The 12,693-nt window shown below is 47.0% G+C and overlaps 1 protein-coding gene across 5 annotated transcripts in view; it reads left to right on the top strand.

The window, feature by feature from the left end:
* AURKA (aurora kinase A) overlaps positions 1-12,693 on the top strand; it is a 124,230-nt gene extending 111,537 nt beyond the window's left edge. For 4 of the 5 annotated variants that reach the window (XM_075845646.1, XM_075845645.1, XM_075845644.1 and 1 more), the window contains 8 exons: positions 266-357; positions 1,104-1,377; positions 3,629-3,707; positions 5,153-5,344; positions 6,048-6,186; positions 7,732-7,880; positions 11,784-11,958; positions 12,438-12,693. In XM_075845646.1, the coding sequence (XP_075701761.1) occupies positions 301-357; positions 1,104-1,377; positions 3,629-3,707; positions 5,153-5,344; positions 6,048-6,186; positions 7,732-7,880; positions 11,784-11,958; positions 12,438-12,617 (1,245 nt within the window). In that variant the 5' untranslated portion in view covers positions 266-300 and the 3' untranslated portion in view covers positions 12,618-12,693. The remainder of the gene's footprint in view (positions 1-265; positions 358-1,103; positions 1,378-3,628; positions 3,708-5,152; positions 5,345-6,047; positions 6,187-7,731; positions 7,881-11,783; positions 11,959-12,437) is intronic. The other variant, XM_075845647.1, reaches the window with a different exon arrangement.

The following is a 12,693-nucleotide window of genomic DNA, read 5'->3' as shown; positions in this document are numbered from 1 at the left end:
GAGGCTTCATTGTGTGAGGACGGTTTCGGGTGCCGGTTGGTCGCCCCATCGGTTCAGTCGCGAAGCTGATGTGACCCCCCCCCCCCCCCTGCTGAAAATGTCGCCTAATCTGGCGGGCACATCCCCCCCCCATGATGCCAGATCTCACGTGACAGGAGGGGGGTGGGAATCTGTGGGGGGGGTCTGAGATATTTGGGGTTCATCTCTGGTTGGAGTTCTCCTTTAAGCCGCTCATGTCTAGACTTTTTTTTTTTTTTTCTTGCAGACGTTTAACCCCTTCCTCTGTCATTGCCGGACGCTATGGAGCCGCGAGCAGCCAAAGAGAACCGCGCTGCGCTTTCTGGCTGTAACGTGAAGGTAGGAGGAGACTGCGGGGGTCCGTGTCGGGGCTTATTGACCGTTCTCTATCCACAGGATATTTGTCTGATCGCTGGGGGCCCCACCGCCATGAGAACAGGATCCTGGAACCCCCAGATCCTCCTCCACTGCACCCCTATAGGCAGGGGCACGCTCGACCGCCGCTCCCGTCCAGCTCTCCCTCGTGGCGGGGGATGCAGTGAGGAGGATCTAGGGGTTCGGTAACCTTGTTCTTGCAATCGTCGGGGTCCCAACCAGCAGATGTGACAACCTTTACTGTGTCCTGGGGGTGACTATATTGGTTCTGGTGCAGCCCGTTTAATTTGTGTTGTAAATGCGATGGTGCAATAACGTAGCGGCTGAGATCACACACGTGACGTAAAGTAACGACCTTCCTACGACTGATGGCCGCGCCCCGGCCTAAATGGCTGATATCAGGGGGCAGTAGTTTGCATTTGACCAAGTACATTAGGTTCGGGGTGTCTAGTAATAAATAGTCTGTCGTGAAAGGGTCTGTTGCATTGGACAACCCCCTCTTTACTGATTGGGACCCCCGGCTTCAGCCTATTGAGATCAGTGCAGTGTGTACTGCGCTCCCCCCTCCCCTCAGGCTTATGGGAGGGGGGGGGGATATATTTTTATTTTTGATATGAAACTATATTGTGAATTTTCTGAATCTCTCAGATCACAGACTTTGAGACTATTGCAATTTTTTCATCGCTCCAATTTATTTTATTTTTTTTCAGAATTCCATTGCTGACGGACCCAAACGTATTCCCGTTACTCAGCAACGTGCCGCCCAGGCAAAGCCAGCCGGGCACCGCATCGCCCCACAGAAAATACTTTGCTCATCTAACCTACCCCAGAGAGTCTTAAGTCAAAAGCTGGTCGTACTTAGTCAGAAGCAAGAGACCGCACAGCCGACCAATCAGGCGCAACCAAAACCTAGCGCTCCGTGTTCACATCCAAGCAGACCACAGGTGGTGAATGAGGACAAGGCCCTGGCCAGTAGCTCAGCCGGTAAGAAGTCTCCAGCTGGAGGTATAATCTGGGTGCCATTCAACCTACTTATTGCATCAGACGCTGTGGTCTGTTATCGGACGGGTTGTAGTGAGGAAATGGTCACGTGAGTCGCATCTACTAGAAAGGGATCTGGAGTTTTTTGGGTTGGTGACGAACCCAGCAGTCAGACTCCCAGTAATAGCCGCTTTGTATACAATTATCCTACTCCATATCCAGTGTGCTTTAGGCTCTGTTCACATCTGCATTGTGGTTGCTGTTTATAATGGGAGCCACAATGTAGTGCCAGATCTGTCATACGACCATTGTGGTGTCAGCTGTGTATCAAACCGCAGCATGGAGGCCGTTATACTGCAGTGTAGATGTGAATCCAGCACTTCAGTGATATGTAACACTTAGTAGAAGCTGCAGCAACGTCTGTCTCACACTGCGCCTCTTCATAGACTTCTATGGGCAGCATGGAGGCCGTTCTACTGCAGTGTAGATTGAATCCAGCACTTCAGTGATATGTAACACTTAGTAGAAGCTGCAGCAACGTCTGTCTCACACTGCGCCTCTTCATAGACTTCTATGGGCAGCATGGAGGCCGTTCTACTGCAGTGTAGATTGAATCCAGCACTTCAGGGATATGTAACACTTAGTAGAAGCTGCAGCAACGTCTGTCTCACTCTGCTCCTCTCCCCTCTCCATAGACTTTTATGGGCAGCATGTAACCTGCCCTCTCAGTGAGTGGCTGATTTTAGCGGTGAATAAGACACTTCTCCTCACCCTTAACATGATCTGAAGTGAAGAGGCAATTTTCCATATTAAAGGGGTTTTCACATCAGACATTTGACACATCCACCGGATATGTCATTAAATGTCCGATGCGGTTTCCGTAACTACCATTCAGTTCTATGGGACTTACGGAAACGGCGTAGCTCAGTGAGCTACACTGTTTCCGTAATTCATGGTCGGGAATCGCACACAACAGCCACAACCGCGCGCTTCAACAAGGTTTATGGGCCCTGTTCTGGAGATGGATGCAGGTCCCACGTAGGGGACCCGCCACTGTCTGACACTTCTGACCTATCCTGTGGCTGCATGTCATAAATGTGTCTGATGGGAAAACCCCTTTAATAGATATTACAAAGTTTCTTATCTCACTATTGATTTCTGCAAAGTTCAATGAAATGACGTTCAGCGTTTAAAGGTAGAGCAACGGAAGTGCGCTGATCCTCAAGGTGTTAGAGAGGCTGTCGCCAGCTTATAGCTGCCCTATTTCCTACCTAATCTAATGGGCGCTGTAATGTAGGTAACAGGTTTTTTTTTTTTTTTTTTACTAAGTGACGATCATTTTTAGTTTTAGGCTACTTTGTCCTGAATACCTAACTGTTTTTTTTTTTGTTTTGTTTTTTTAAGTTTCACCAAGTGAGTGTTGTAAAGAAAATTATATGACTGACCAATCAGCGTCATACAATTGTCTTCAGTCATGCCCAGCTTATTTCACAGCACGGTCTCGCGAGGTCACGCTGTGACGGGACTTCTGGTGAATAAACCTGTGGGAGGAAAAGTCAACAGAAGTCGCCTCCAGCTGTGCCAGGACACTTATTCGAGTTTGCAGCGGCTGGAGGCGATGTCTGTTCAGTCTTCCATGGCTCCGGTGAAGGACCTGTGGGAGGAAGTCCCGTCACACCGTAATCTCGTGAGATTACGCTGGGCTGGCATGAAGAGAAGTGTATGACGCTGATTGGTCAGCATCATCTACTTTACAGCGCCCACTCAGTGGAAAGTGAAAAAACGCCCAGTTGGGCATTTAGAACAAATTGGCAAAAAACCAAATTATTTTTAATTTATTTTTTTTGAAAAGTGTTTACCTTCATTAAAGCACCTTCTAGATTAGGTAGGAGATGGGGCAGTCCTAAACGGACAGAGCCTCTATAAATGAATTTGCGTCCTATGTGAAGATGTTACCACAGCAAGCAGCGGATCATCCGTACCATAGCGACATGCAGGAGGATGACGGAAGGGGCCGCAGAGTTCTGAGGGCTGAACCTCTCTGAGCAGGTTGACTAGAAATCCTCCAGCACTTTCCCTGCCCTATGGCTGTGATTTCACACCTCAGACATGTCAGAAGATGAGGGCAGTTTTCTCCATGATGCTTTTATTCATAGAGCACCGCTTTAGACTTGCTGTAAAAGTGTGATCTCTGCAGACACCCGGCTCTTATTTTAACGTTTGGACGACTTGGTTTGTTCTGTTCTTTCTCCAGCGCCAGTCCTAGAAAAGAAGACGACCGCTGATCAGAACGTAACACCAGACGGAAACCTCATCAAGGAAGAGGGTAAAAAGTGAGTCAAGTGTTAAATACACCCGACAACCAACTGGATTCACATCGGCTCCACATATAGAAGGGCATTTATGGAAATAAAGATGAATGATTTTAACATCTTTATCATTAAAAGATTTTTGCTCGCTGTCGGTGACCTGAAACATTCTTAATTTTTTTTTGATTTAGCTTCTAAAAAGAAAACCTGCCAGACAGTGGAATTGCTGCGTATCTTCCGTCCGGAATTGCGGATGGAAACTACGCAGCGGAATACAGTAGCGGCAAAGTGAGAGATTGAACAAATCTCATCCACACGCTGCGTAAAATATCCAACCAGAAATTGACCTGTGGTGCGTATTTCTCGTACTGCGGAATGTGCGCTGAATTGCTGCTTTTTTTTTTTCAGGGGAGATGTCGCCATCTCCCAACGTTGAGAAAAACACCGCAAAATTTCGCACTGTTTTCTGCAGTCAAAAATGCAGGAAATGGTGTGGTTTTTCCACAGCGGTATTTCTGGTACTTTCTGTGGAATTGCTGCAGAAATTTTCTTCAATTCCGTTACATGTGGACAAGCCCTTAAGCTGCTAAATAAATGGTCACCTGGAGCGTCTCTGGAGGACCTCTCCTGTTACAGACCACACATGGACACTGTAATGCTGCATTTCTCCTGTGGTGGCGCTGCAGGGAAAGGTGTTCCACAGAGGATTGCTGGGGTCCCAGCAGGGGGACGTTTTATATCAGTTTGTCAAGGGACCTTTCTAACCAGTAGAGCTTGTGCAAGGAAGAGAAACCCCTTTTAAGACTTGTTTCTCAAACTATTTTAAAGGTGATCAAATATGGCTGCACTTTCTGTAGAAAAAGGCAATATCTCTGCTTCTGATTTACCAATGTATGGCCAAATTTGTCTGGGGGGGGGCAGAGGGGGGAAATCCCTATATTAAAGCTTGATTTACCGAACTGGACAACCCCTCTAGTTTGTGCAGTCCTACAATGGGTAGTTCAGTTAGGAAGGAAATCCATCATTACAAGACTAAATTCCCTGGCTTGGCAGGTCTTCATCTCCTAAAGCAAGTGCTGGTATTGCATGGAGACACTATAGAAATAGCAATGCCTGCTCTACGGTTGGAGACTTTTCAGGAGCCGTCATGCAGCCTATAAGACCCCATGCAGACTACTAAAAATCGTCCACAATTAAGGACCAATTCACGTCTATTGACCATGGACACCTTCCTGTATATTTGCAGGAAGTTGTACCGCAAAAGATACGACCTGTCCGTTCGCTTTTTACGGGCTGTGATACTATACTTTGTATGGGAGCATGGACTGAAAATGTGAGTGTCTGTCTGTGGCTGGCCAGGCCCGTGGTGCATGTGGGGCCTGAGTGTGTGTATTGGCCTCCAATAATCTGGAATATTTGGCAACTTTGCGCTCCTGATGTTGCTAATTCTGGCTTGTTCCTTCCTGCAGGAAGCAGTGGTGTCTTGAAGACTTTGAGATTGGACGTCCTTTAGGTAAAGGAAAGTTTGGCAACGTGTACTTGGCCCGTGAGAAGGAGAGTAAATTCATCCTGGCGCTGAAGGTTCTGTTCAAGTCCCAGCTGGAGAAAGCCGGGGTGGAACATCAGCTGCGCCGGGAGGTGGAAATCCAGTCTCATTTAAGGTGGGCGCAGCTTACACTCTAGATTGGGTATTGGAAACTAAAGGCATTTTTCCACAATTAACACTTATCAATTCTCCTCAGAATAGGTTATGTATAATTGCTTAGGGCCCAACCACTCGGAACCCCCACTAAACTCTATAATGGGGGGTCAGGACCCTTTGGGAAGCACATCCTGACGATATGGGGCCGACAGACATCTGAATACAGTGCTCTGCTCTTTCCGTCATTACATAGACTGATGGACTATTACTCCATTAAAAGGCCTCATATCTGCCATCAAGCAGCGAGGAGGAATAGGGGTTGGGACCCCCGATCTAGAGATCAGTCGTGGGCCCCTCAGCTGTCACACATTTATCATCTGGATTGTGGATAAGTGACTACGATTAATTGTGGAAAAAACACTTTAAATGATCCCCCTGGGGTGGGGGTCTCTTCTGACAGTAAGTTCTTAATAGAAGCTCTGACCTCTTAACACTTGTCTTTCCTGTAAACGGCAAATGTATTTCTACAAAGTGGCTTCATAGGAGAAATATGAAAATGGTAACAGGCCCAATTCTTGCGGGTATCTGGTTGTCTTGTGGCCATTGTAAACGGTCTCCGTTGCTGGGTGGACCGGATGGGAACATTTAGGGTGGGATTGGATCTGTGAACGTTTCAGTTTCTAACCCGAGAATTCTGCTGTCCATCGTACGTTTTCTCTTAGGCATCCCAATATTCTCCGGCTTTATGGTTATTTTCACGATGCCACCAGAGTCTACCTCATCTTGGATTATGCCCCCCGTGGGGAGCTCTACAGGGAACTTCAGAGGTGCACAAGATTCGATGACCTAAAATCTGCTACTGTAAGTAAAATGTGCACCGACATCTCAAATGTGATGGCATTACCCTGACCCTACATACATGAGTGCCCGCTCATCAGAATAGAATCTCCTTACAAACGGGAGGCTGTTGTGGAGGATTCTGCAGAGCCAGGACTGTACAGCCCGCGTCTGCTGCTCCATAGACAGAATACAGACCACTGTAAACTGCAGCCACTTGTTGCTGGTGAACTTGCTGAGGGCTCATCGGATCACTCCTAGTAATAGCTGGAATTCCAGGCACATTATCTATAGGTGTCTGTCTATGCAGGACGCACATGGTAAAGGGGTAATCCCATCTCCGACATCATGGCTTATCTACCAATGTGCCACACGCTTTCCATAAGTCACTTCTATGGGGTTTACTGAGCAGACGTTGGCATTTTCCATACTCCTGGCCACCTTGTAACTTAGTGGCTGGAGCCCAGCGGGAGGGGGGGGATAGGCTAAAGATGTCAAAAATAGGAGTACCCCTTTAACACAAAAGACCATGCCTGTCCTGCCTTCCCAGGTATGTGGCTGAGGTTGCAGGTGTCTGACATGTACTCTGCATGTATCCATGTCAGCAGCTTCTTTGGGGAACTTCTCAGACGACCGGTTCGCCCTAGTGATGCCCACCCATGTAATAGCGGCCGTCGGCATGTGGAAATGAAGTGTTAAGACTTGAACTGGTGGGCCTGACATCTTACTGATTTGGTCACGTCTAATCATGGAGTGTCTCTTTAGTTGTATCTCCTTCGATCTTTAACGTGACCCTCCTGATTGCACATTGCGTTTTGCTGCTGCCCCCCCCCCCTTTACAAACGCCACATCTGCAGCAGAATGGTCCAGCTAGAGGTTACTGAGGGGTCTTCATCTTTCCCTGGAGATGTGGACATTTTTACCACCGGTGATGCCGTCATTGAATCCTCTCCGGTCGCCGTTCGTCAGCCTTATTTTAGATTGACGTAATGCCGTTTCCATAACTCCTTATTATTTCCTCGGTGTCGCTCCTTGTCTGGGCTCTTCATCCCCTCAATGGCTCTTACATTCGATCAGCGCGCGGCTTAACCTGAATCTGGTCTTTACTGGCGTCATTTGCTGTAATAAAACAATCAAGTCGAGCTAGTCTTCCCACCTCCTATATATAAAGCGAGGCTGCACATCGGCTTCTTACAGGCCACAAGTGCAGTAAGTGATGGCTTCATAATGACACGACCTCTAGTCGGGGCCTAGATCTTCAGACTTCACAAAGATGCTCTGCTGTAAATCCGTGACTGTCTGTGACAGGCAATCCGGCTGCTGCTTCATCTTCCCGCGTGCTGCTGCTTCTACATCAAGGCAATGCTGAAGACCATTACACCATGTCCTTGTTCTGTGTTTTGAGATCTCTGGACCGGTCTGATGTTATGAGGGTTTATTGATGTGCGCGTCCCCTGCTGGTGTTACTGGCACATGTGGGCACTCCCTGCATGGCAGATGTTCTTTGATCTTTAAAGAACGAGGCGCGTTTCTCTGCCAACCACTGAAGTGTTTGTTCTTTCTTTGCAGTACATCACCGAGCTGGCAGATGCCCTCCTGTATTGTCACTCCAAGAAGGTCATACACCGTGACATCAAGCCGGAGAACCTCCTCTTGGGGTCCAACGGGCAGCTGTTGATTGCAGACTTTGGCTGGTCAGTGCACGCCCCATCGTCGAGGTAAGTGCTATGGTCCCTATACAGCTCCCATCCTCCAGCGCAGCGCCCCCTCAAGGCAGGAATGTGAACTCCCACAGTTACAGTAGAGCGGCAGCTGCGTCGTCCTCCCATGATATAGCCGTGGTACAGGCGCCTCCCTGTAGGCCCGAACCGCTAAACATGAGGCCTCCAATGGGCTGGTTTACTAAATCGTAATAACTCTGATCTCATGACCACAATTCTCGTTCTAATTTGCAGCAGGTTTTTTGTGGATCTGTATTGATCTTCATAGTGTGCGCTTTGAACTGCAGCATTGTACACGGAGTTGTCGTCAGTGTAAGGGTATGTTCACACTGAGTTTTTTTGACGCGGAAAACGTGCCGCAAAAACCGGCCGAAAATGCCTCCCATTGATTTCAATGGGAGGCTTTTTTTTTTTTTTTTTTGCGAGCGGTAAAACTGGGAGAAAGAAGGGACATGCCCTATATTCGGGCATTTACGCCTCTGACCTATCATTGATGTCAATGGGTTTCAGAGAAAGCGTATTTCACGTAGTTTTATGCCCGCGGCGCTCAATGGCCGCGGGCGGAAAACGCAGCGTGAACCCGGCCTTAATGTCCTCTGGTGGAAAGGGGGGAGGGAAAAGTCCTAAGTTCTAGTCACGCACGCTTTAGAAAACGACCGGAAATCAATATCCTAGGTTAACATTGCAGGTTGCCATCCAGCTTTTCCAGGCACCTGAATACAAATCTACCTTGTGGTGACGGGCGCTGGTGCTGTTTACACTGCTTAATTGGGCCGACTTTACCTGCAGCAGTTTGATCTGTTTTGGGGTTATATTGTTACACACGAGCTCCTGTGGGACTATGCTGGGAATGGGTTAAAAGCAAATGCAAGGTGAAGCCTCAGCCTGCAGAGGTCATCCTGCTCTCCCATCCAACCTGGCACTAGATTTCCTCCCCGGACATGAGGTAACGAGGGGTTCAGGTTATAGGTAGACGGGTTCTGGAGATGCTTATAACAGATGGGAACTTCTCTACTAGGTCAACTTGACCAAACCAAAGGATCTAAGTCCTGTCTCCGCTGTTCTCAATCTAAGTCACTAGAAATTCTCCAGAACGGCGATTACTGTACAGTAACCGATATCCGCTACCTCTCGTCGTTGTAATTGGACTAATCAGAGCAGTCTGGGATGAACTGTTAATTGGATTATAATTTATTAGATGTTTGAAGCCGGCCCCCTCCTAACTTTTCATTATACAAAGAACAGCATTTTCCAATCTACTTGCAGTATTAATTCCTCATGGTTTTTAAGATCTCTGCTTGCTGTCATTCAGTAGGAACATTCGTTTACTCCCAGGGCATAGAAAAAAAACTGTCCGGTCATGTGATAACACACGAGCATGATTCGTTATAAGAGCAATATTATAACAAACACCACTTTACAGTTTATATTTAGAATGGACACTAGATAAGTGATATCCTGTATTATACTGCAGAGCTGCACTTGCTATTCTGCTGGTGGTCACTGTGTACAGACATTACTTATCCTGTACTGATCCTGAGTTATATCCTGTATTATACTCCAGAGCTGCACTCACTATTCTGCTGGTGGAGTCACTGTGTACATACATTACATTACTTCTCCTGTACTGATCCTGAGTTACATCCTGTATTATACTCCAGAGCTGCACTCACTATTCTGCTGGTGGAGTCACTGTGTACATACATTACATTACTTATCCTGAGTTATATCCTGTATTATACTCCAGAGCTGCACTCACTATTCTGCTGGTGGAGTCACTGTGTACATACATTACATTACTTATCCTGAGTTATATCCTGTATTATACTCCAGAGCTGCACTCACTATTCTGCTGGTGGAGTCGCTGTGTACATACATTACATTACTTATCCTGAGTTACATCCTGTATTATACTCCAGAGCTGCACTCACTATTCTGCTGGCGGAGTCACTGTGTACATACATTACATTACTTATCCTGTACTGATCCTGAGTTATATCCTGTATTATACTCCAGAGCTGCACTCCCTATTCTGCTGGTGGAGTCACTGTGTACATACATTACATTACTTATCCTGAGTTATATCCTGTATTATACTCCAGAGCTGCACTCACTATTCTGCTGGTGGAGTCACTGTGTACATACATTACATTACTTCTCCTGTACTGATCCTGAGTTACATCCTGTATTATACTCCAGAGCTGCACTCACTATTCTGCTGGTGGAGTCACTGTGTACATACATTACATTACTTATCCTGAGTTATATCCTGTATTATACTCCAGAGCTGCACTCACTATTCTGCTGGTGGAGTCACTGTGTACATACATTACATTACTTATCCTGAGTTATATCCTGTATTATACTCCAGAGCTGCACTCACTATTCTGCTGGTGGAGTCGCTGTGTACATACATTACATTACTTATCCTGAGTTACATCCTGTATTATACTCCAGAGCTGCACTCACTATTCTGCTGGTGGAGTCACTGTGTACATACATTACATTACTTATCCTGTACTGATCCTGAGTTATATCCTGTATTATACTCCAGAGCTGCACTCCCTATTCTGCTGGTGGAGTCACTGTGTACATACATTACATTACTTATCCTGTACTGATTCTGAGTTATATCCTGTATTATACTCCAGAGCTGCACTCACTATTCTGCTGGTGGAGTCACTGTGTATATACATTACTTATCCTGTACTGATCCTGAGTTACATCCTGTATTATACTCCAGAGCTGCACTCACTATTCTTCTGGTGGGGTCACTGTGTACATACATTACATTACTTATCCTGTACTGATGCTGAGTTACATCCTGTATTATACTCCAGAGCTGCACTCACTATTCTTCTGGTGGAGGCACTGCGTACATGAGTGTTGTGTGTGTATTTATAAAGGACTCCACCAGCAGAATAGGGAGTGCAGCTCTGGAGTATTTGTGTACTTGGGTTACTTATTCTGTACTGATCCGGAGTTAATGGGTACCTAACTTTTCAAGTGACTTATACGGACATGAAACGAAACTATTTCTGACAGTTGTGACTTGTGTTCTGCATTATTTAGCATCCTTCCCCTCTTCGGGCCTCTATCTCTAATTCTGTTATCTGAACTAGTGGGTAGAACCTCCTGCTATGACGTCTTCTATACATTGTACACATAGAAGAGGAGAATCTGCTGTAATATGTTTATGTTGCTGCAGCACAGAGGAGATAAAGCAGGAATGAGCAGTGTAGCAGGGAATCCAGCACTGGGGTGACGACAATCTTACTAGATGCAGCTGCTTCTGGGTGTCTGTCACTCTTCTCCTCCTCCCCTCTCCATGGACTTCTATGGGCAGTTGTATCCTAAACAGCCTAGTTTTTGGAAGACTTATTTAGCAGTAAATTGTGTGAACCGTTAGGAGGGAGTGGGGGGCAGGTAAGTGTAGAGCTCAAGTTTACCCATATTTGCTTGTACTATTTTTGTGCAAGATTTGTCAAAATGTTAGTTTTTATTTAAAAGCTGTATTTTCTCCAGAGCTGCACTCTTCCAAGCTGAAATCTCCCAGCATTCCCTATTTGACTAAAGCGTACTCCTTTTCACTGTTGGTGAGATTCGCCTTTGTTTCCATCACTATTCCCTTTATTGCACTGGACTCCGGCTGACTGTACCTGTACGCTGCCCCTCCCCCGAGTCCTCATTACTACACAGGTCGTCTGTATTTTGAGCACTAAAACAATGGTCACCGATTCTTTCTGTCATAAACGCGGAGTATGGACGGAACATCTGAATGGCCCTCACCCAAGGACACCATGTTTACATGAATGCTTGATGATGCCCTTCTTAAATTTTCTCAATCTCCCACAGAGTTAGACCAGGCACCCCTTGACCATGTCACGTTTCTCTTGTCAGGAGGACCACGTTGTGCGGCACCTTGGACTACCTGCCCCCTGAAATGATCGAGGGGCGGATGCACGACGAGAAGGTGGACCTGTGGAGTCTCGGTGTCCTGTGCTACGAGTTTCTGACCGGGAAGCCGCCCTTTGAAGCTGAAACGCATCAGGAAACTTATCGCAGAATTTCAAAGGTAATACTTAGCGTTCTTTTATCATGTTGTGCAAGCTTTTGCTGCCTGTTATCAGCCAGTTCAGGCTGAGTGACCGGGAGAGCAGAACTCCTTACAGCCGTGACTTTGTCACATTTCTGTTTCTACCCGTGCAAGTCAAGGAATAGACCTTCATCAGCTACAGAGCTCCCCGATAGGCTGAACCCACCCGCGGGTGTCCTGTAGAGCACTGACCGGGTATTACATGCCCAGCGAGTGCCTCCCACTACAGTAACTCTGCAGGGGGTCCTGACACATTATCACAGTGGGATCTCTGCAATTGGCTAACGGCTTTGGGTGAGCTGCCTAATGGAAAGGGGGGGGGGGGGGGTCTTTTTTTTTTATTATTCGCCTCTGCAGGTTTGTGCGAATCTGAGATGTGATTTACATTTACAAGATCTATCTGCTGTATGGATGGTCTGTATTACCGGTGACCCCCCCTCACTCTATTCTTTCCGCAGGTGGAGTACCAGTACCCTCCCCATGTCTCAGAGGGTGCCAGAGACCTAATCTCTAAACTGCTGAAGCACAACCCCAACCACAGGCTGTCTCTGAAGGACGTGCTCGAACACCCCTGGATTGTACAGAATTCCAACAAGAACCCCAGGAAGGCAGAGAGCGCCCCGGCCAAGACGCAGTGATTGGTGAGGCGGCTCCGCTCTTACGCATCTTTCTGCCCTCCACGTCTATTACACGTTGACTACGTCGTAAAATCTA

The sequence above is a fragment of the Rhinoderma darwinii genome, chromosome 13, assembly GCF_050947455.1.
Source record: "Rhinoderma darwinii isolate aRhiDar2 chromosome 13, aRhiDar2.hap1, whole genome shotgun sequence".
Taxonomy (NCBI): Eukaryota; Metazoa; Chordata; class Amphibia; order Anura; family Rhinodermatidae; genus Rhinoderma; species Rhinoderma darwinii.
Note: the sequence above shows the minus strand (reverse complement) of the source record. Positions and strands in the feature narration are given on the sequence as shown.